The following is a 23,031-nucleotide window of genomic DNA, read 5'->3' on the forward strand; positions in this document are numbered from 1 at the left end:
CTAAATGTGATGTCCTTTTAAACGTGAATTTGTAAGTAACCGCAGCCACATCTAGAGATTTGTGTTTGGTCCCATTTTCCTCTATACAGAATTGGGGACATTTTACCAATACATTAGTCCTAGCTAACATGGTTTTTACAGATCCCGTGTTATATGAATTCAGACGTTCCATTCTCCATTCAATTTGATTCAACTGCTCTGATTGTTTGAAACTTTTGTGTTCAGACAGTGAGATTCTAGTTTACTTTCCCCTCAACTGGCAGTGGTTGCAGCATGGCTCTGTTCTCTTGTGCTTTGTCTTTCTCGTCTGCGTTTGTGGTAAATGAAAGTCGTCACGTTACACTGTGTGAATCATCACTGTATTTCCTGCAACTCATAGATTGATGGGTTTATGGTACGCAACCTGGATCTACTCGGCAACAGAGATTACCGTGTCTTGTGATTGGCTGACCTTAGATCCTTAAACTTTTGACCTGATAGCTTTCAAATGATGATGATGATGACCCTTTTGAATCAAGTGGAGATTCTCTTTTAGGAAAAAGACCGTCCTCTCCTCGACTCCTCTGTCATCTCTCCTCCGTGACCTGGAAACCGATAAGTGGTTGAGTGCTCGACAAGTGTCTATCGTTATTAGGTGAACGGAGGAGTCTGCCTCTGTCCTCGATTGCTTCCTCCCGTGGAATCTCCTCAGATGAAATCTGCCACACCCCCTTGAATCAGCTGTTTTCTCGGAGGAGAAAAGCAGCACACATTTAAAAACTGTTAATTATCCTTTTAACTCTAAAATTAATTATTACCACTTTACACATATTTTGGGATTCTCATTTCATTTAATTGCATTTGTTTCCACGTTTCTTCTCCTCCACCCTCTCCTCAATTACTTTTGACCTTTTTCAAAAGAGGAGAGAACGGAGGACAGAGGAGTTGACTTAACCAATTGAGAATCTCCCAAGAATGGCCCATCCCTTTGCACAGCAATACAATAGGCAGCCATTTTACCCCATCAGCTCAGTGAGGATTGGACATCAGACAATAATAAATTATTGACCTTTGCTACAGGCAGTTAATAGCTACACTTCAATTACATATGCATCAAGCTTCTCAGAGTAGGAGTGTTGATCTAGGATCAGCTCCCCCTGTCCTGTCCATCTTATTCATTGTAATCTAAAATCAAAACTGATCCCAAATCAACACTCTTACTATGAGACGCTTGATATCTATGGCCCCAGATTGGAAGTAAAACTGTGTTCTTCCTTGACTGTGAGCCTTGCTTAAGTCTATGAATGTGGGCGAGAAAGGCATTCACTACCAACCTACCTCCTCAGTCAGTGTGAACTAGATCACACCTAATGCATTCTAAGTAGGGTTGCAAGCTTTGAGAAGAAGTAGCCTTGTATCCTAATGCCCACATTCACAGTCAGCTTGGTTGGCCTCTGAGTTTGTGAGGATTTAAATGTTTGTGGTCTTCTATTATCGCCACACCACACACCATGTGAACAAAGAGAGCTTAGACAGCATTTTCCTTGAGTCCCATCTCTGCTCTACTGCACACCACACACCAAACCACACACACAAGGCATGGTTTGAGCATGCAAACATTTCATGCACACATTTAATGGTTTGAGCACACAGCATTTTCCTATGCAGTCCCATCTCTGCTCTATTGCACACCACACACACACTACACTACACCCCACACACAAGGCATGGTTTGAGCATGCACACATTCATGGTTTGAGCACACAAGGCATGATTTTAGCACTTGTGCTCCTAAGTTGGAAAATGTAGGCTTACACAAAGAAACATTTAGGAACACCACGAAAACTGTTAGCTATTAAAGCGGCAATCTGTACTTGAAACAACAACAACAAAGCAATTCCCCGCGACTGTTTAGTTAAAGGTTAAGGGATGGGGCTGGAGAAATGTAAAGGCACTCAAATTCATCGAAAGAACTTTGGATGCAAGGACTGACCCTCCATGATATCAACATTATAGTTTAAACATATTTTGAGGCTACACTGTTTGTTTACATCTTACTTTGTTTACAAACATTGGTAAAACAAGGTTATATTTGGCTTCTGTTGGGATACCACAGTTGAAATAAGCTCATTGGGCATTTATGGGTTTATGTCATACGTTTTTGAGTAAAAAAAAAATGGATGTGGTAACTAGACCGATTTTAATTAGAATGGCAGATTTCAAGTTTTCATAACAATCGGTAATCAGCATGTTTGGACGCTGATTATATTGCAATCCACGAGGAGTCTGCGTGGCAGGCTGACCACCTATTATGCGAGTGCAGGCAGCAAGGAGCCCAGGTAATTTGCTATTTAGCATTAACATTGCTCTTTTTTTATAAGAATCTTAACATAATCACTAGTTAACTACACATGGTTGATGATATTACTAATTAAAGTAGCTTGTCCAGCGTTGCATGTAATCAATGCGGTGCCTGAAACTGTGTCACTTCTCTTGCGTTCAGTGTAAGCATGAGGTGGCAGGTAGCCTAGTGGTTAGAGCGTTGCACAAGTAACCGGAAGGTTGCAAGATCGAATCCCTGAGGTAAAATTCTCTTGTTCTGCCCCTGAACAAGGCAGTTAACCCCTTGTTCCTAGGCCGTCATTGAAAATAAGAACTTGTTCTTAACTGACTTGCCTAGTTCAATAAAGGTTAAATAAATAAGCAGAGTCCAGGTATATGCAGCAGTTTAAGTTTATGCAGCTGGCTCGTTGCGGAATGTGTGAAGACAATTTCTTACGAACAAAGTCCGTAATTAATTCGCCAGATTTTACATAATTATGACATAACATTGAAGGTTGTGCAATGTAACAGCAATAGACTTATGGTTGCCACCCGTTCGATAAAATACGGAACGGTTCCGTATTTCACTGAAAGAATAAATGTTTTGTTTTCGAAATGATAGTTTCCGGATTTCACCATATTAATGACCCAAGGCTCATATTTCTGTGTTTATTATATTATAATTAAGGCTATGATTTGATATTTGATAGAGCATTCTGACTGAGCGGTGGTAGGCAGCAGCAGGCTCGTAAGCATTCATTAAAACCGCACTTTCCTCCGTTTGCCAGCAGTTTTTCACAATTCTTGAAGCACAGTGCTGTTTATGACTTCAAGCCTATCGACTCCCGAGATTAGGCAGGCAATACTATAGTGCCTATAATAACATCCAATAGTCAAAGATACAGTGCCTTGCGAAAATATTCGGCCCCCTTGAACTTTGCGACCTTTTGCCACATTTCAGGCTTCAAACATAATTTATTGTATTTTTTTGTGAAGAATCAACAACAAGTGGGACGACATTTATTGGATATTTCAAACTTTTTTAACAAATCAAAAACGGAAAAATTGGGCGTGCAAAATTATTCAGCCCCCCCCCCCCCTTAAGTTAATACTTTGTAGCGCCACCTTTTGCTGCGATTACAGCTTTAAGTCGCTTGGGGTATGTCTCTATCAGTTTTGCACATCGAGAGACTGAAATGTTTTCCCATTCCTCCTTGCAAAACAGCTCGAGCTCAGTGAGGTTGGATGGAGAGCATTTGTGAACAGCAGTTTTCAGTTCTTTCCACAGATTCTCGATTTGACTTGGCCATTCTAACACCTGGATATGTTTATTTTTGAACCATTCCATTGTAGATTTTGCTTTATGTTTTGGATCATTGTCTTGTTGGAAGACATCTCCGTCCCAGTCTCAGGTCTTTTGCAGACTCCATCAGGTTTTCTTCCAGAATGGTCCTGTATTTGGCTCCATCCATCTTCCCATCAATTTTAACCATCTTCCCTGTCCCTGCTGAAGAAAAGCAGGCCCAAACCATGATGCTGCTACCACCATGTTTGACAGTGGGGATGGTGTGTTCAGAGTGATGAGCTGTGTTGCTTTTACGCCAAACATAACGTTTTGCATTGTTGCCAAAAAGTTCAATTTTGGTTTCATCTGACCAGAGCACCTTCTTCCACATGTTTGGTGTGTCTCCCAGGTGGCTTGTGGCAAACTTTAAACGACACTTTTTATGGATATCTTTAAGAAATGGCTTTCTTCTTGTCACTTCCATAAAGGCCAGATTTGTACAATATACGACTGATTGTTGTCCTATGGACAGAGTCTCCCACCTCAGCTGTAGATCTCTGCAGTTCATCCAGAGTGATCATGGGCCTCTTGGCTGCATCTCTGATCAGTCTTCTCCTTGTATAAGCTGAAAGTTTAGAGGGACGGCCAGGTCTTGGTAGATTTGCAGTGGTCTGATACTCCTTCCATTTCAATATTATTGCTTGCACAGTGTTTAAAGCTTGGGAAATCTTTTTGTATCCAAATCCGGCTTTAAACTTCTTCACAACAGTATCTCGGACCTGCCTGGTGTGTTCCTTGTTCTTCATGATGCTCTCTGCGCTTTTAACGGACATCTGAGACTATCACAGTGCAGGTGCATTTATACGGAGACTTGATTACACACAGATGGATTGTATTTATCATCATTAGTCATTTAGGTCAACATTGGATCATTCAGAGATCCCCACTGAACTTCTGGAGAGAGTTTGCTGCACTGAAAGTAAAGGGGCTGAATAATTTTGCACGCCCAGTTTTTGATTTGTTAAAAAAGTTTGAAATATCCAATAAATGTCGTTCCACTTCATGATTGTGTCCCACTTGTTGTTGATTATTCACACAAAAATACAATAAATTATGTTTGAAGCCTGAAATGTGGCAAAAGGTCGCAAAGTTCAAGGGGGCCGAATACTTTCGCAAGGCACTGTATATGAAAAACAAATGGTATAGAGAGAGAGAGAGTCCTATAATTCCTATAATAACCACAACTTAAAACTTCTTACCTGGAAATATTGAAGACTCATGTTAAAAGGAACCATCAGCCTTCATATGTTCTCATGTTCTGAGCAAGGAACTTAAACATTAGCTTTTTTACATGGCACATACTGCACTTTTACTTTCTTCTCCAACACTGTGTTTTTGCATTATTTAAACCAAATTGAGCATGTTTCATTATTTGAAACTAAATTGATTTGATTTATGTATTATATTAAGTTAAAATAAAAGTGTTCATTTAGTATTGCTGTAATTGTCATTATTACAAAAATATATTTAAGAAATTGGCCGATTTTGATCGGTATTTGTTTTTTTTAGTGGTCCTCCAATAATCGGTATCGGCGTTGAAAAATCATAATTGGTTGACCTCTAGTAGTAACTGCATATTGCATTTTTTTATAAGGATATCCAGCAATAACATAAGAGTTTAGGAGCACCAGAAAAAAGTATTTTGGATTTTGATAATGAGCTATCAAATCATATCTAACTTTATCAAACTGCGCCGAATACAACAGGTGTAGACCTTACTGTGAAATGCTTACTTGCAAGCCCTTGACCAACAATCAGTTCAAGAAAGAGTTAAGAAAATATTTACCAAATAAACTAAAGTAACATAATAACTAAATATAGCTTACACAAAAAAACAGCCTATATGAATATTGGCTCAGCCAATATGAATCCTAGCTACTTTTCAAGCTCATCTCCTACAGAAGCTCTCGCTGTCCCGCAGCCTCTGTAGTACATGAACATGTGGTGACACAGAAAGAAAGGAACAGGGAAGAAATCATTACAACCATTTTTACCTTGGTGATTTATTTTCTAGGGGCACTGGTGCTCCCACATAAAAGTTCCAGGTAGCAAAGCAAAATCTTCAGGAGTGTATGTCCCTTAAAATGGTAGCAATGGAGAGTCCTGCTTTGGTCCCTGGTCAAAACTAGTGCACTATTTAGGGAATAGTGTGCCATTGGCAATGCATATGGTGACCAATGGGAACCTGGCCTGGGCCCCAGCCATCATGCTGCTGGTGTGATCTGATTCTGAATGCAGCACTGCCATAGAAGGAAATGGGACAGACCCTCTGTGTTTAGGGACCTCCGGAACAACAAGGTTAGTTGAGTCAGTGTCCCAATAGCAGGAAAGTTATTCAGTGCTTACCTTTTCCATTCATTTGGGGTGAAGGTACATAAGTGGATCTACACAACCAATGTCTTGGGATGTGATTGCATTTTGACGTTAGAGTACTTTGGCGGTCTGAAAACATATGTTGATTTGTAAGTGTGATGTCCTTTTAAACGTGAATCTGTAAGTAACCGCAGCCACATCTAGAGATTTGTGTTTGGTCCCATTTTCCTCTACAGAATTGGGGACATTTTACCAATACATTAGGACTAGCTAACATGATCTTTACACATATACATTTTTATTTTATTTAACTATGCAAGTCCGTTAAGAACAAATTCTTATTTACGATGACGGCCAAACCCGGACGACGCCGAGCCAATTGTGCACCGCCCTATTGAACTCACAATCACGGCCGGATGTGATTCAGTCAGGATTCGAACCAGGGACCTCTTAGACCGCTGCACCTCTCGGGAACCCAAAATCCCCTGCTGAATCTGAAATGTTCTTTCAGAACAAAATTTTCTTTTTCTTTCTCTGTATTATTTGTTTTCAGATGTTCCATTCAACTTGGTTCAACTGCTCTGATCGTTTGAAACTTTTGTGTTCAGACAGTGAGATTCTAGTTTACTTTCCCCTCAACTGGCAGTGGTTGCAGCATGGCTCTGTTCTCTTGTGCTTTGTCTTTCTCGTCTGCGTTTGTGGTAAATGAAAGTCGTCACGTTACACTGTGTGAATCATCACTGTATTTCCTGCAACTCATAGATTGATGGGTTTATGGTACACAAGCTTTGTTTCCTGGATCTACTCGGCAACAGAGATTACCGTGTCTTGTGATTGGCTGACCTTAGATCCTTAAACTTTTGACCTGATAGCTTTCAAATGATGATGATGATGACCCTTTTGAATCAAGGGGAGATTCTCGTTTAGGAAAAAGACCGTCCTCTCCTCGACTCCTCTGTCATCTCTCCTCCGTGACCTGGAAAGTAGTTGAGTGCATGACAAGTGTCTATCGTTATTAGGTGAACGGAGGAGTCTGCCTCTGTCCTCGATTGCTTCCTCCCGTGGAATCTCCTCAGATGAAATCTGCCACACCCCCTTGAATCAGCTGTTTTTTTCTCGGAGGAGAAAAGCATGCACACATTTAAAAACATGTTAATTGTCCTTTTATCTCTAAAATGAATTATTACCACTTCACACATTCTCATTTCATATAAGTGCATTTGTTTCCACGTTTCCTCTCGTCAATTACCATTGCCATTTTTCAAAGGAGGAGAGGACAGTGGAGTTATCAAAACCAATTGACAATCTCCCAACAATGGCCCATCACTTTGCTCAGCAATACAATAGGCAGCCATTTTACCCCTTCAACTCAGAGAGGGCTGGACATCAGACAATAATAAATAATTTGATCTTCACTACTGCCAGTGTGATCCACAGGTAGATACCATGAACTACGTGGGCCAGCTGGCAGGCCAGGTGCTTGTGACTGTGAAGGAGCTGTATAAGGGCATCAACCAGGCCACGCTTTCCGGCTGCATCGACGTGGTGGTGGTCAGACAGCCTGACGGGACCTTCCACTGCTCCCCCTTCCATGTACGCTTTGGGAAACTTGGCGTGCTGCGCTCCAAGGAGAAAGTGGTGAGTTTGTGGATAACTGAGGAAGAGAGAATGAGAGGGTTGGGGGTATAGTCAAGCAGAGCTTCCTCAAACTGTTATTATAACGCACATGGCCAAGGATGACCTCACCCCCATATGTCCCAAATGGCACCCTATTTCCTCATACAGTGCACTACTTTTGACCAGGGCCCATGAGACTGGTTAAAAGTGATACAATGTATTAGGAATAGTGTGCTATTTGGGATGCATACCTTGTTGCTGTATTCCCCATTATCTTTGGCCGCTTGATGTCGACAACCTTTTCCCAGGTCTGTCATGGCAGTTTAGTATGACAGGGTTGCATGTCTTTGTTACCCTCTGTCACATGCATAACTGGCATGCAATTATGGCCCTTTCATATTGCTGTGTGGAGGTGCTTCTGCCTGACACAGATCCAGGTATTAACCTTCCTCCTGAGAGCGGAGAGTGAATAGGGGGAGGACAACCAGGCTAGCTCATCATCCCTGACACACTGCGGCTTGTATCCCAAATGGCACCCTGTTCCCTATTTAGTGCACTACTTTTGACCAGGGTCCATTAGGGCTCTGGTCAAAAGTAGTGCACTAAATAGGGAATAAGATGCCATTTGGGATGCTGGCAGGAACACCTCTACTGCTTCTGCTACCGTTAGCCTCAGTCACTATGGCAACCCAATTTTAGATTTGCCTCTGCATAGCAAAGAGGAGAGCTGGCCTTTTATACAGTACAGAGAGGAATGTAATGAAACAGTGTGGGAGGATTGACCCAGCATCAGGTAGTGGATTTGTTGATGGTACTATCTTTTATAAGATCCTTTTTGAAACTCGTATAGCAACTCCACAGGTTGCATTATCGATGGACAGAAAATATTTCCCCTCATCGCATATCTCTTGAGTCAAGTGTCTCTTTATTCTCTTTACAGAAACAGACCATTAATACTGTCTGCATCCCAAATAGATGTTTAGCCTGAGCCTCCTCAGCCTGACTAAACTAAGGCGGTATCAGTATCCTTCCTTGGAGCACCTTTTATGTTATTTTATTTTATTTCACCTTTATTTAACCAGGTAGACCAGTTGAGAACAAGTTCTCATTTACAATTGCAACCTGGCCAAGATGAAGCAAAGCAGTGCGACAAAAACAACAACAGAGTTACACATAAACAAACGTACGGTCAGTAACACAAAGAAAAGAAAAATTGAGAAATCTGTGTGCAAATGTAGAAGAGTAGGGAGGTAAGGCAATAAATAGGCCCTAGACGCAACATTAATGACAATTTAGCATTAATACTAGAGTGATAGATGTGCAGATGATGATGTGCAAGTAGAGATACTGGGGTGCAAAAGAGCAAGAGGATAAGTAACAATATGGCAATAAGGTAGTCGGGTGTGCGATTTACAGATTGGCTGTGTGCAGGTACACAGATCGGTAAGCTGCTCTGACAGCTGATGCTTAAAGTTAGAGAGGGAGATATAAGACTCCAGCTTCAGAGATTTTTGCAATTCGTTCCAGTCATTGGCAGCAGAGGACTGGAAGGAAAGGCGGCCAAAGGAAGTGTTGGCTTTGGGGATGACCAGTGCAATATACCTGCCGGAGCGCCTGCTATGGGTGGGTTTTGCTATGGTGACCAGTGAGCTGAGATAAGGTGGGGCTTTACCTAGCAAAAACTTAGATGACCTGGAGCCAGTGGGTTTGACCATGGATATGTAGTGAGGGCCAGCCAATGAGAGCATACTGGTGGCAGTGGTGGGTAGTATATGGGGCTTTGGTGATAAAACGGATGGCACTGTGATAGACTACATCCAGTTTGCTGAGTAGAGTGTCGGAGGCTATTTTGTAAATGACATCGCCAAAGTCAAGGATCGGTAGGATAGTCAGTTTTACGAATGTATGTTTGGCAGCATAAGTGAAGGAGGCTTTGTTGCGAAATATTCTAGATTTAATTTTGGATTGTAGATGCTTAATGTGAGTCTGAAAGGAGAGTTTACAGTCTAACCAGACACCTAGGTATTTGTAGTTGTCCACATATTCTAAGTCAGACCCGTCCAGAGTAGTGATGTTAGTCAGGTGGTAGGGTGCAGGCAGCAATAGGTTGAAGAACATGCACTTAGTTTTACTAGCATTTAAAAGCAGTTGGAGGTCACGGAAGGAGTGTTGTATGGCATTGAAGCTCGTTTGGAGGTTTGTTAGCACAGTGTCCAAAGAAGGGCCAGATGTATACAGAATGGTGTCATCTGCGTAGAGGTGGATCAGAGAATCACCAGCAGCAAGAGCGACACCATTGAGATATATATTACAGAGAAGAGAGTCGGCCCGAGCATTGAACCCTGTGGCACCCCTATAGACAGCCAGAGGTCTGGACAACAGGCCCTCTGATTTGACACACTAAACTCTATCTGAGAAGTAGTTGGTGAACCAGGTGAGGCAGTCATTTGAGAAGCCAAGGCTGTTGAGTCTGCCAATAAGAATACAGTGATTGACAGAGTCGAAACCCTTGACCAGGTCGATGAAGATGGCTGCACAGTACTGTCTTTTACCGATGGCGGTTATGATATCATTTAGGACCTTGAGCGTGGCTGAGATGCACCCATGACCAGCTTGGAAACCAGATTGCATAGTGGAGAAGGTACGGTGGGATTCAAAATGGTTGCTGATCTGTTTATTAACTTGGCTTTCGAAGATTTTAGACAGGCAGGGCAGGATGGATATGTCTATAACAGTTTGGGTCTAGAGTGTCTCCCCCTTTTGAAGAGGGGGATGACCGCGGCAGCTTTCAAATCTTTGGGGATCTCAGACGATACTGAAGAGAGGTTGAATAGGCTAGTAATAGAGGTTGCAACAATTTCGGCGGATCATTTTTTAACGATAGACAGAAATTCCTTCTGCACAAACAGTCAAGGAGGAGGCTGATAAACTCGTGGATACCATTTTTACATCTCTGTCCAGTATGAAGGCATTTAGAGGTAGTTTTGCAAGACAATGCTAACTAGCATTAGTGCAATGACTGGAAGTCTATGGGTATCTGCTAGCATTGGATTGCGGAACTACTTGTAACTTCCTTTATTCTGGACACAGAAACATACACATGGTATCCATGAGTTCATCTGACTCTGGGGAAGTAGATAATGGGCCTCATTACCAAAATCACAAAGTATCCCATTAAGCTTAGCAGGCAGGTCATCATCTGTTGGCCCAGTTTGCATTCAGGAACCATAGCATAGTGTTAGCCTAAAAAAAAAGTGTTATTTTGAGCTTGCAAGCACACAATAATAAGAAGTTGGCCTATGCCCAATATCTAGAGTGGTCTTGTTGAATTAAGCAAGCACACTATAAAATTGTGTGGAAGCTGTTTGTTTATGAATGCCTTGGCTTGTTACTGAACGTTGTTTTGAGAATGTTTGATAAATTCACAGTCATACCTTCTCATGTGGTTACCAGGCCTCAGTTAAATGTCAGTTTCGCCTAGTAATTCAGTTGCATCTTCCAGTTAGTAGACTACGGGCTGTATACCGTATATCAAGCACCTTTGAATAGGAGTGCCCCCCCTGTCCATGTAATCTTATGGGCAAAACTGATCCTAAATCAGCACTTCTTGTCTGAGATGCTTGATACCTATGGCCCCAGAGGTCCTCCATAAATCGGTGGCTGACCTTTCCATTACCTCTGCAGATTGACATTGAGATCAATGGAGAACCAGTGGAGCTGCACATGAAGCTGGGGGACAACGGAGAGGCCTTCTTTGTTCAGGAAACGGAGCAGCATAATGTGAGTTGTTTTTATTGGTCAACCACTGTTGACAAAGCTTATTACTGACTATGTATCCCAAATGGCACCCTATTCCCCCCCCAAAATTCACTTATTTTGATCTAAAGTAGTGCACTATATATGGAATAAGGTGCCATTGGGGATGCATTCTATAACGTAAACTTTTGACTCATTTCTCATTTTGTCACCCCGTCCTAGGAGATCGTCCCTGCCCACCTTGTGACTTCGCCCATCCCGACAGAGGAGGCTCTTTGGAGGGGCAGAGAGTCTAGAGCTGGAGGGTCGGGTCTGGAGGGTGGGCTGCAGCCCCCTCAGGGGTGCTCAGAGGACCCAGCCTCCTCCTCTGCCACCCTCCTCCCCCCCAGCACCACAGCAGGGAAAAAGAAGAAGAGACGCAGGAGGAAGCACAAAGCAGATCCCCGGAAGGAGGAGCAACAGACCCCTACTGCTTGTGGGGAGGAGGTCTGTGAGCTGAGCTCAGACGATGAGCACGGTGGCACACACAACAACAGCAGGTAAATCCATGGAAGTTGGGGTACCTACAAAATGGCACCTTATTCCCTACATAGTGTACTGCTTTTGGCCTATGGGCTTTGGTCAAAAGTAGTGCACTACTGTATGTAGGGAATAGGGTGCCATTTGGTATGTATTCTGGGTCTGGGTGGGTCTGCTCTGCGTAGTGTTTAGTGTTAACCCTGCGGTTGATGGTGTGATGTTCTTTACCTCCTCAGGGCCTCTTCGTTCTCCACAGTGAAGGACACAGTGGAAAACAGGCAGCACCCCACCCTCCACTCTCTGGACAGATATCCTTTCTCTGATGGAGACTGGTCTACCGGCGGCAGCCTCAGGTATGACCCCCTCAGTCAATCACTTATTAACTTATTATTCAAATATTTACACAGATCATACACACAGACAGGTTCATTAGAGATTTTTGGTTTCTTAGGATTTGACGAAACCGATACTAGGGCTGGGGAGTCAATCCAAGGCACGTTGTGGGACAGCACACTGGACAACCGTCAATGCACCTTTTAAAGGCGCAATGTCTCTGACGTGACGTTGGCTCAAGCAAAAATGACCTTAAAAGGTGTGTTGCCGGCTGTCCAGTTTGCTGCTCTGTAACATGCCTTGGTATCAATCCCGACCCCAGGTAGATTTAAATTGAAGTGCTATGACAAACGTTAAAAAAATAGGCCTGTGGAGCTGTGTTTATATGTCCTCTTGTGTTCAAAGTGAATGTATTGGGAGTTTTTTTGTTGATTTCAGCAGATCATCAAGATCCCTGTCCGAGCCCATGTCTCCAAAGAGCGACTCTGAGCTGATGGTGAAGTCATCAGAGAGCATGCTCAGAGCAGAGTCACACATGCAGTGGTCTTGGGGAGAGTTCCCAGAATCCACCAGGGTAAGGCCTGGGTCTTGCGTCTCAAATGGCACCCTATTCCCTAACTCAAATCCTTCTGTTCACCTGATTTAGAATTCCTCACAATCAAATGTAGACCGCATTATCTACCAAGAGAATTCTCTTCGATTATAATCACAGCCGTATATACCCCCCCCCCCCCCAAGCAGACACATTGATGGCTCTGAACAAACTTTATTTAACTCTTTGCAAACTGGAAACCATTTATCCGGAGGCTGCATTCATTGTAGCTGGGTATTTTAACAAGGCTAATCTGAAAACAAGACTCCCTAAATTTTATCAGCATATCGATTGCGCAACCAGGGGTGGAAAAACCTTGGATCACTGTTACTCTAACTTCCGTGACACATATAAGGCCCTGCCCCGCCCCCCTTCCGGGAAAAGCTGACCACGACTCCATTTTGCTGATCCCTGCCTACAGACAGAAACTGAAACAAGAAGCTCCCACGCTGAGGTCTGTCCAACGCTGGTCCGACCAAGCTGACTCCACACTCCAAGACTGCTTCCATCACGTGGACTGGGACATGTTTCGTATTGCGTCAGATAACAACATTGACGAATACGCTGATTCGGTGTGCGAGTTCATTAGAACGTGCGTTGAAGATGTCGTTCCCATAGCAATGATTAAAACATTCCCTAACCAGAAACCGTGGATTGATGGCAGCATTCGTGTGAAACTGAAAGCGCGAACCACTGCTTTTAATCAGGGCAAGGTGTCTGGTAACATGACCGAATACAAACAGTGCAGCTATTCCCTCCGCAAGGCTATCAAACAAGCTAAGCGTCAGTACAGAGACAAAGTAGAATCTCAATTCAACGGCTCAGACACAAGAGGCATGTGGCAGGGTCTACAGTCAATCACGGACTACAGGAAGAAATCCAGCCCAGTCACGGACCAGGATGTCTTGCTCCCAGGCAGACTAAATAACTTTTTTGCCCGCTTTGAGGACAATACAGTGCCACTGACACGGCCTGCAACGGAAACATGCGGTCTCTCACTCACTGCAGCCGAGGTGAGTAAAACATTTAAACGTGTCAACACACGCAAGGCTGCAGGCCCAGCCGCGCCCTCAGAGCATGCGCAGACCAGCTGGCTGGTGTGTTTATGGACATATTCAATCAATCCCTATACCAGTCTGCTGTTCCCACATGCTTCAAGAGGGCCACCATTGTTCCTGTTCCCAAGAAAGCTAAGGTAACTGAGCTAAACGACTACCGCCCTGTAGCACTCACTTCTGTCATCATGAAGTGCTTTGAGAGACTAGTCAAGGACCATATCACCTCCACCCTACCTGACACCCTAGACCCACTCCAATTTGCTTACCGCCCAAATAGGTCCACAGACGATGCAATCTCAACCACACTGCACACTGCCCTAACCCATCTGGACAAGAGGAATACCTATGTGAGAATGCTGTTCATCGACTACAGCTCGGCATTCAACACCATAGTACCCTCCAAGCTCGTCATCAAGCTCGAGACCCTGGGTCTCGACCCCGCCCTGTGCAACTGGGTACTGGACTTCCTGACGGGCCGCCCCCAGGTGGTGAGGGTAGGTAACAACATCTCCTCCCCGCTGATCCTCAACACTGGGGCCCCACAAGGGTGCGTTCTGAGCCCTCTCCTGTACTCCCTGTTCACCCACGACTGCGTGGCCACGCACGCCACCAACTCAATCATCAAGTTTGCGGACGACACAACAGTGGTAGGCTTGATTACCAACAACGACGAGACGGCCTACAGGGAGGAGGTGAGGGCCCTCGGAGTGTGGTGTCAGGAAAATAACCTCACACTCAACGTCAACAAAACTAAGGAGATGATTGTGGACTTCAGGAAACAGCAGAGGGAACACCCCCCTATCCACATCGATGGAACAGTAGAGAGGGTAGCAAGTTTTAAGTTCCTCGGCATACACATCACAGACAAACTGAATTGGTCCACTCACACAGACAGCATCGTGAAGAAGGCACAGCAGCGCCTCTTCAACCTCAGGAGGCTGAAGAAATTCGGCTTGTCACCAAAAGCACTCACAAACTTCTACAGATGCACAATCAAGAGCATCCTGGCGGGCTGTATCACAGCCTGGTACGGCAACTGCTCTGCCCTCAACCGTAAGGCTCTCCAGAGGGTAGTGAGGTCTGCACAACGCATCACCGGGGGCAAACTACCTGCCCTCCAGGACACCTACACCACCCGATGTTACAGGAAGGCCATAAAGATCATCAAGGACATCAACCACCCGAGCCACTGCAGGTTCACCCCGCTATCATCCAGAAGGCGAGGTCAGTACAGGTGCATCAAAGCTGGGACCGAGAGACAGAAGTTGTTTTTCAATCTCAAGGCCATCAGACTGTTAAACAGCCACCACTAACATTGAGTGGCTGCTGCCAACACACTGACACTGACTCAACTCCAGCCACTTTAATAATGGGAATTGATTGGAAATGATGTAAATATATCACTAGCCACTTTAAACAATGCTACCTTATATAATGTTACTTACCCTACATTATTCATCTCATATGCATACGTATATACTGTACTCTATATCACCGACTGCATCCTTATGTAATACATGTATCACTAGTCACTTTAACTATGCCACTTTGTTTACATACTCATCTCATATGTATATACTGTACTCGATACCATCTACTGTATCTTGCCTATGCTGCTCTGTACCATCACTCATTCATATATCCTTATGTACATATTCTTTATCCCCTTGCACTGTGTATAAGACAGTAGTTTAGGAATTGTTAGTTAGATTACTTGTTGGTTATTACTGCATTGTCGGAACTAGAAGCACAAGTATTTCGCTACACTCGCATTAACATCTGCTAACCATGTGTATGTGACAAATAAAATTTGATTTGATTTAGTGCGCAACTTTTGAAAAGAGCCCTTAGGCCACTATTGGGAATAGGATGCCATTTGGGAAGTATAGACTGTATGTCCTCCATCTCAGAGATGGAAACATGCCAAAATTGTCATGACATGAATATACCCATACCCACTTATTTCATATTGGCTTTCTTTATCCAGGTCTGTAAGAAAGAGCGCTCGGAGCTGACTAAGACGGTTACTATAACTCCATCAGAGAGCACCCACTTCAGGGTCATCTTCAGCTCTGAGGCCATGGGGGTGGAGGCAGGGGGCATCCACAACACTCTGGACCCTGTGTGTGGACCTGCCATCGTCAAACCAGAACCCCGGACTCCCAAACAAAGTGCCCTCCATAGCTCCAAACACCACCCACCTGACTCTCTATCTGAAACCCATTGTCCCCCCCAACCTGAACCGTGTCCCCTCAAACTAGAGCCAGGTGCTCTCACAGCAGAGTCCTATCCCACCCTCGCCCCCCTTCTGCCCAAGCCTGAGCGTAGGGCTCGTTGGACCTCTACTCCCCCCAGTATGCTTGGTTCCAGCCGGAGGGACAGTGGCTCTGCTGCCTGTGGGGCCAGCCGCATGGCTGGGGACCTGGGGCCCATTGGCTCCAAGACTGACTCCCCGTCCAAGAGGAGAGGTACTAATTGTGCAGTGTAAAAGCAACTGAACTTATTTAAGAAACCACATCTAAAGTATAGCCCTCTGTTGTCCATGACAGCTGGCATGAACCAAGTCTTCACAGGACCTTTATGTCCCCTATTTGATATTGTGTCCCCTATTCTAAGAACCCCATAGCGTTGTCACTTCAGAATGGTGTGATGGCAACAGAGAGGAAATTACTTATTCATGAGCTCAGACAGTGTTATTGACTAACGTTACACCCAGACAGTGTTTGGTAGAGCAGTGCTTTAGAATACAATAACAGGAAGGAAGTGGTTTGCTTTGAGGTCTGGGAAGTTCTTACTTGCCTCCCAGGCTGTGTCTCAAATGGCACCCTTTTCTCAATATAATTAACTACTTTTGACCAGGACCCATAGGGCTCTGGTAAAAAGTAGTGTGCTATAATAGGCAATGCAGTGCCATTTAGGAAGTACCCTCTGTCTGAATGGGGCTTTACATAATGCTTAGATTTCCCAGAAGTGAAAAAGGTGAACAACAGTATTTGTGAATGGTTTATAAGAATGTGAACGTTGATGGTTTTTGTGAATGTTTCTCTGTGACGAAGGTGTGAGAAAGAGGAGTCAACACCAGGGTCCTGAGGATATTTACCTGGATGACCTGAACGCTATGGAGCCTGATATTGTTGCACGCTACTTAGGTCCCAAGAGGTAACTCATCATGTCTTTCATCGCATGTATTGTAGCCCTATTCTATTATAGGCACCCCGTTCCCTTTATAGTGCACTACTTTTGACGAGGGCCTGTAATTCTGTTGTAGTGACTGACCAGTCTGTGGTTATGTCTGTGTGTTGCAGTGAGTCCGAGGCGGTCCCTAAGCACTGGGTAGAGGTGGGCCGGCGCGATGGGTCCCAGTCTCCCCAGTCTGTGGGCAGTGCAGCGGCCGACAGCGGGACCGATTGTCTGTCTGACTCTGCTGGGGATCTACCAGATGTCACCCTGTCTCTCTGTGGAGGAGTCGGAGAGAACTCTGAAATCTCCAAAGGTAAGGTTTCCTACTCTGTGTAAGTGTTACATTATAGTGACTAGTGCTGTTTCCCAAATTGCACCCTATTCCCTAGTATAATGCATTGCATTTGACCAGGGCCTGTAAGGAATAGGTTCCATTTGGGATGTAGCCTAGGACCTTGATAAGTACGCAAATCATAAACTAGTACACTTACTCACTAATGACACAAATAATAATATGACTTATGATGATAGGGATGCAAATGCTTTGATTTTGTTTTTTATTGCAGAGAAATTCATGGAGCACATCATCACATATCACGAATTTGCTGAAAATCCAGCAATTATAGACAATCCCAATTTGGTGGTTAGAATTTCAAACCGGTGAGTCGTTACAGCCGTCATACTCATACTAAGTAATCTAACTACATTGTACTAATTCTTAGACTATGACATTTTGAACAGAAGATCACAATTAGATTTCCTTGAACTTGAAACTTATCACAATTATTTTTATTACACACATACAATATACTTTATATGGACTTAGTTTGCAAAACATTAAGAACACCTGCTCTTTCCATGACATAGACTCACCCGGTGAATCCAGGTGAAAGCTATTGATGTCACTAGTTAAATCCACTTCAATCAGTGCAGATGAAGGGGAGGAGACAGGTTAAAGAAGGATTTGTAAGCCTTGAGGTAATTCAGACATGGATTGTGTACGTGTGCCATTCAGAGGGTGAATAGGCAAGACAAAAGATTTGTGCTTTTGAATGGGGTATGGTAGTAGTTGCCAGGCGCACTGGTTTGAGTGTGGCAAGAACTGCAACGCTGCTGGGTTTTTCACACTCAAAAGTTTCCTGTGTGTATCAAGAATGGTCCCCCACCCAAAGGACATCTAGCCAATCTGACACAACTGTGGGAAGCATTGGAGTCAACATGGGCCAGCATCCCTTTGGAACGCTATCAACACCTTGTAGTCCTTGCCCCGACGAATAGAGGCCGTTCTGAGAGAAAAAGGGGGTGCAACTCAATATTGTGTTTTATACACGCCATATATATAAATGCAAAATGTGACAATTTCTGAGATTACAGTTCATATGAGGAAATGTTTTATCAGCTTCTTGATATGCCACACTTGTCAGGTGAATGGATTATTTTTTCAAAGGAGAAATGCTCACTAACAGGGATGTAAACAAATTTGTGACCAAAATCTGCGAGATAAGCTTTTTGTGCGTATGGAACATTTCTGGGATCTTTTATTTCAGCTCATGAAACATGGGACCAACACCTTACATGTTGCCTTGCATTTATATTTGCGTTCAGTGTGTATATTTACACACTGAGCAAAGCTGTCATCAAGTCAATGGGTGGCTATTTGAATAATCTCAGATATAAAATATATTTACACTTGAACACCCTTTTGCTTACTACATGATTCCATATGTGTTATTTCATAGTTTTGATGTTTCTTAGTTTTGATGTTTTCAAATGTTTGACTGGTACTGTACTGTTTAATATGTATTTCCATATATATATATATACACATTTATTTTTTATTATTTTTGCAGATATTACAACTGGACATTGGCAGCTCCGCTGATACTGAGTATGCAAGCTTTCCAGAAGAACCTGCCCAAGGTAGATCACAAGTTATGCATTAGAAATGTATGTTATAACTTCAACATTCTGTGCTTGTACTCATAAATACTTAATCTCAGGCCACAGAAGAGGCGTGGGTGAAGGAGAAGATGCCTAAGAAGTCTGGCCGCTGGTGGTTCTGGAGGAAGAGCAGCGTCAAACAGGTAGGAAATGCATCCCAAATTGCACCCTATTCCCTATATAAGGGTTCTGATCAAAATGAGCGTACTACATAGGGAATAGGGTGCCATTTGGGACACACTACAGGGTGTTCTTGCAGTACGCTTTAGGTCCACTGGTATTGATACTCTGTAGTTCTCATAGTGAAATTGACCCTAGCTGAACTACTTTCTGGATACTATGCTTCGTCAACTTGAACAGATGGTTCATGGTGTTGCCCCTCTTTTTCTTCATGCCTCTGTTTGTGTGGGCAGGAAATAGTTTCCATGTGAATCGCATTGGATTTGTTTTAATTTCCATTGTAAATGAGCCTAATCAAGTCAGAATAAGAACCATGTGCCTCATTTTACTGCATGACTATAGGAAGGAGTTATTTAATGTAAAAATGGGCAGTAATTACACTATAAATCATTGAATAAATACTCAAATCAATGTTGATATGATGTTCCGTTATGGGGTAATTAATGTCTGCTCCTCTCGCCAGTCTTCAGAGGCCAAGCTGGACAGACAGGAGTCCCTGTCAGAGACACACAGAGACACAGAGAGCCCTGTCCTTGATCAACAAAGTCCAGCAGTCCCACAGTGAGTCAGCCCAGCACCACCCTGTCTGTCCCCCACCACCAGCCCTGGCATTGTTTCACAAGGGGAAGCCCAATTAGTCACACACTGACGTCACCCTCCTCACCCATATTCTTGACACCAACAAATCACAAACTGGATTAGCTCTGGGAAAACAGTGACCCATCGGAAGTGCCCCTGAGAACATGCATGAGGCACCCGGTTTAGAAGTCTCATCAGCATTTTGTCTTTCAGTAGTAAATGAAGCTGAATAACAATTCAGATTGTTTGGACACTGCCCTCTTAGTGGCAACATATACAAGTTCTGGGGGTTTATTTTGAGTAACTACTCACTCATCTTTACTCATATTAGTTTAACCTTAGACTGTTTTTAGGAAGTCTGATGTTGAAATTAGGTTGTTGTTATTTGGAATGCAGGCAGAAAGTAGCAGAAGACTCCTCCAGTGATGAAGAATCTAAAGAGCTGAATGCACTGGCACCTACTGAGCGTGTGCAGACAGAGATTTCAGCACCAACCGGATCACACTCCTACAAGAAGTCTCTCCGCCTCTCAACTGACCAGATAGTAAGAGCCACGTTCATAACTTATGAAATTATATTACCACAGAGTTGGACAGAGTGCACATCGCTGCATCCTTGCCATAATGGCTTCTCGGGCAGTGCCATTGAAGGCTTTTGGGGGCAAGTGCACCCTCTCTCCTAATCTGTATTATAGCACCTGTCAATACCCAGCAGATATTTGGAAAACCACTTGCTGTCACTGTCACGCACCACTTCATCTCTGTCTTCTCATAGGTGAGTTTGAAACTGCGGGAGGGGCCTAATGACGTCACCTTCAGCATCACCACTCAGTACCAGGGCACGTGTCGCTGCGAGGGCACCATTTACCTGTGGAACTGGGATGACAAAGTCATTATCTCCGACATCGACGGCACCATCACCAAGTAAAGTGGCTTTCAATGCTGTTGAACTACATTATCAGTGTTACATTCCCCAATAAGAAAATGAAAATACTTTCGCTCAACAGACAAATGGTACAAACGTGAGCCGCGGACAACCAAAACGAAACAGGTGGGGTTTTAAAATGGGTTCTCAAAGGCATACAAGTGGGTGCCTACTGAGTGCCAGCCAAGCAAACTTGAGTAGGGTCTTAACCATAGAGATAGAGAACTCATTTTTACATCTGTGCCATTATAGTGTCTGGAACAGCATGGCCAGCGCCATTGAGGCTAGAACCGATAGGAATCCCCACCCAGTTGACTACTTTAAAATGGCAGAAGCCTTCAATGGCTCTGCCCATGCTAAAATGGCTTTTTGGCCACTTTAAAGCCTCCATCATTCTCTATGGTCATAACACACCAACCATGGTCACCCACTAGATTTTCCCAGTAACAGACAAGCTAAAACAAAAGTAAACCCACACCAACTTGGGTTAGGGACTGAAAATAAATGTGTAGCCAAACAACCAAACAGGGGAGATGCAAGATAAAAGGCTTTGTTTATCAGCTTAAAGAGAACAAGCTAAAAAAATAGCACGTCGTCCTCGTTAGTCAGAAGAGGTTTCACAAGTGCAACCAATCCTGATCAATGAGTAGGATTCCAATCAGAGCGTGCCACACCCACACAGAATCATCCTTCGAAATTCACTTCGAGAGAAAAACCAAAAGCCTGTAACACCACTCAATGTCAACTCCTACTGTCTGAGGCTGTGTCCCAAATGGCACCCTTATTCCCCTCTTATTGCACCATAAGTCCCTGGTCAAAACTAGTGCACTATATAGGGAGTTGGATTAAGGTCCTCTCCTGATCTTTTAATCTCACAGTTTGTTTGTTTGATACTGGAGGTCTGTCTGGTAATCAGATCATGATTACACTTAATTAATCAGTTCTTAAGTTATTATTATAATCCTGTAAGGCATTCACACTAGCTAATTCCTCCAGGTGGTAAATCTCGTTTTGAAGCCTGACAAAATGCTTATTTTCTTAGGTCAGATGTGTTTGGCCAAATCCTCCCTCAGCTTGGAAAAGACTGGACTCATCAAGGCATCGCTAAGCTCTACCACTCAGTGCATGAGTAAGTAGGCCCCAGGCCAGTGGCTGTATGTGTAAAGTGTCTCAGTGAGAGTACTGATCTAGGATTAGGGCCTCTATTCAATCTGTATCACAGTAGTTCAGCGCTCGTAAAAAAAAAAAAAGCAAAGGCAATGTTCCCACGTTAGCGGCGACTGCATTCAAGTTAAACGCTGTGTATATTGGAAATTACTTTGAAATTTTTATTGCGCAATCTGTAACGGTTCAGCGATCCAGACTGAATAGAGCCTGTTCTTATTTATTATCTGAAAGGCAAACTGATCCTAAATCAACTCTCCTACTCTGAAGCATTTGATACGTACGGCCCCAGAGCTACCGTTTCTGACATGACTATTCACATTCTTGTTCCACATAAAAATAAAATAAATTCCAGTAGCTCCACAATTCGAGTGAGTGGCTAGGATAATGATCCAATGTAGGCTCTGTATGTATGTTGAGGTTGCAGTTACTTCAGTACGCATGTCTACTGTCTTCAGGAATGGCTACAAGTTCCTGTACTGTTCGGCGCGGGCCATCGGCATGGCCGACATGACCAGAGGGTACCTGCACTGGGTGAACGACCGGGGTACCATCCTGCCTCAAGGACCCCTCATGCTCTCCCCTAGCAGCCTCTTCTCTGCCTTTCATAGGTAAAACTGACCTTTCCTTTCTCATTTGGTCAGTCTGTTTATTATTGTAATACAGTCATATGGTTTAGTATAAAGATGTATAGAAACTGCTTCTCCAGTAGAAATGCGCAATCAGGTCAATTGAAATGGGTGATGTCATGGAAACGTTGCCTAGCTAAGTTCATGCGCAGAAACACGTCATTTGGTTTAACGGTTGTCTCGCGCCGAACTGCGCATGTGCAGGCCGTCATGTCAAAGGCACTCCTTTGATATACAGTTGTTTTTGACGGTCAATGTAAACATTCCAGGTGGCCATTTGATTAATTTTTCAGCATCTTATGGCTTGGGGGTAGAAGCTGTTGGGCATCTGGGTTTAGAAACTCTGATACAGTTATGATGGTGTTGCAAAATGGATTGATTTAAACATTGTAATAGTCTTGTAATATGCTTACATTTCAAGCATTTTCTTTTACTTTAAACTTCTATAAGGGAGGTAATTGAAAAGAAGCCAGAGAAGTTCAAGATTGAATGCCTCACAGACATCAAGAACCTCTTCTACCCAAACACACATCCCTTCTATGCAGCCTTTGGAAACCGAACAAATGTAAGCTTTGTTTTTATCTTGTAATTATATACCTA

General features: G+C 43.6%; 1 protein-coding gene across 6 annotated transcripts in view; it reads left to right on the forward strand.

Moving 5' to 3' along the window:
• Window positions 1–23,031, forward strand: part of LOC135522569 (phosphatidate phosphatase LPIN2-like) — a 54,438-nt gene that overhangs the window by 29,619 nt on the left and 1,788 nt on the right. For 2 of the 6 annotated variants that reach the window (XM_064948953.1, XM_064948956.1), the window contains 17 exons: window positions 7,385–7,597; window positions 11,261–11,356; window positions 11,555–11,871; window positions 12,088–12,204; window positions 12,623–12,758; window positions 15,822–16,302; window positions 16,891–16,993; window positions 17,140–17,327; window positions 17,581–17,674; window positions 18,865–18,934; window positions 19,015–19,098; window positions 19,599–19,696; window positions 20,111–20,258; window positions 20,489–20,637; window positions 21,681–21,767; window positions 22,261–22,413; window positions 22,882–22,996. In XM_064948953.1, the coding sequence (XP_064805025.1) occupies window positions 7,385–7,597; window positions 11,261–11,356; window positions 11,555–11,871; window positions 12,088–12,204; window positions 12,623–12,758; window positions 15,822–16,302; window positions 16,891–16,993; window positions 17,140–17,327; window positions 17,581–17,674; window positions 18,865–18,934; window positions 19,015–19,098; window positions 19,599–19,696; window positions 20,111–20,258; window positions 20,489–20,637; window positions 21,681–21,767; window positions 22,261–22,413; window positions 22,882–22,996 (2,649 nt within the window). The remainder of the gene's footprint in view (window positions 1–7,384; window positions 7,598–11,260; window positions 11,357–11,554; window positions 11,872–12,087; window positions 12,205–12,622; window positions 12,759–15,821; window positions 16,303–16,890; window positions 16,994–17,139; window positions 17,328–17,580; window positions 17,675–18,864; window positions 18,935–19,014; window positions 19,099–19,598; window positions 19,697–20,110; window positions 20,259–20,488; window positions 20,638–21,680; window positions 21,768–22,260; window positions 22,414–22,881; window positions 22,997–23,031) is intronic. The other 4 variants (XM_064948955.1, XM_064948957.1, XM_064948954.1 and 1 more) reach the window with 3 other exon arrangements.

This window comes from Oncorhynchus masou, chromosome 30, assembly GCF_036934945.1.
Source record: "Oncorhynchus masou masou isolate Uvic2021 chromosome 30, UVic_Omas_1.1, whole genome shotgun sequence".
NCBI lineage: Eukaryota > Metazoa > Chordata > Actinopteri > Salmoniformes > Salmonidae > Oncorhynchus > Oncorhynchus masou.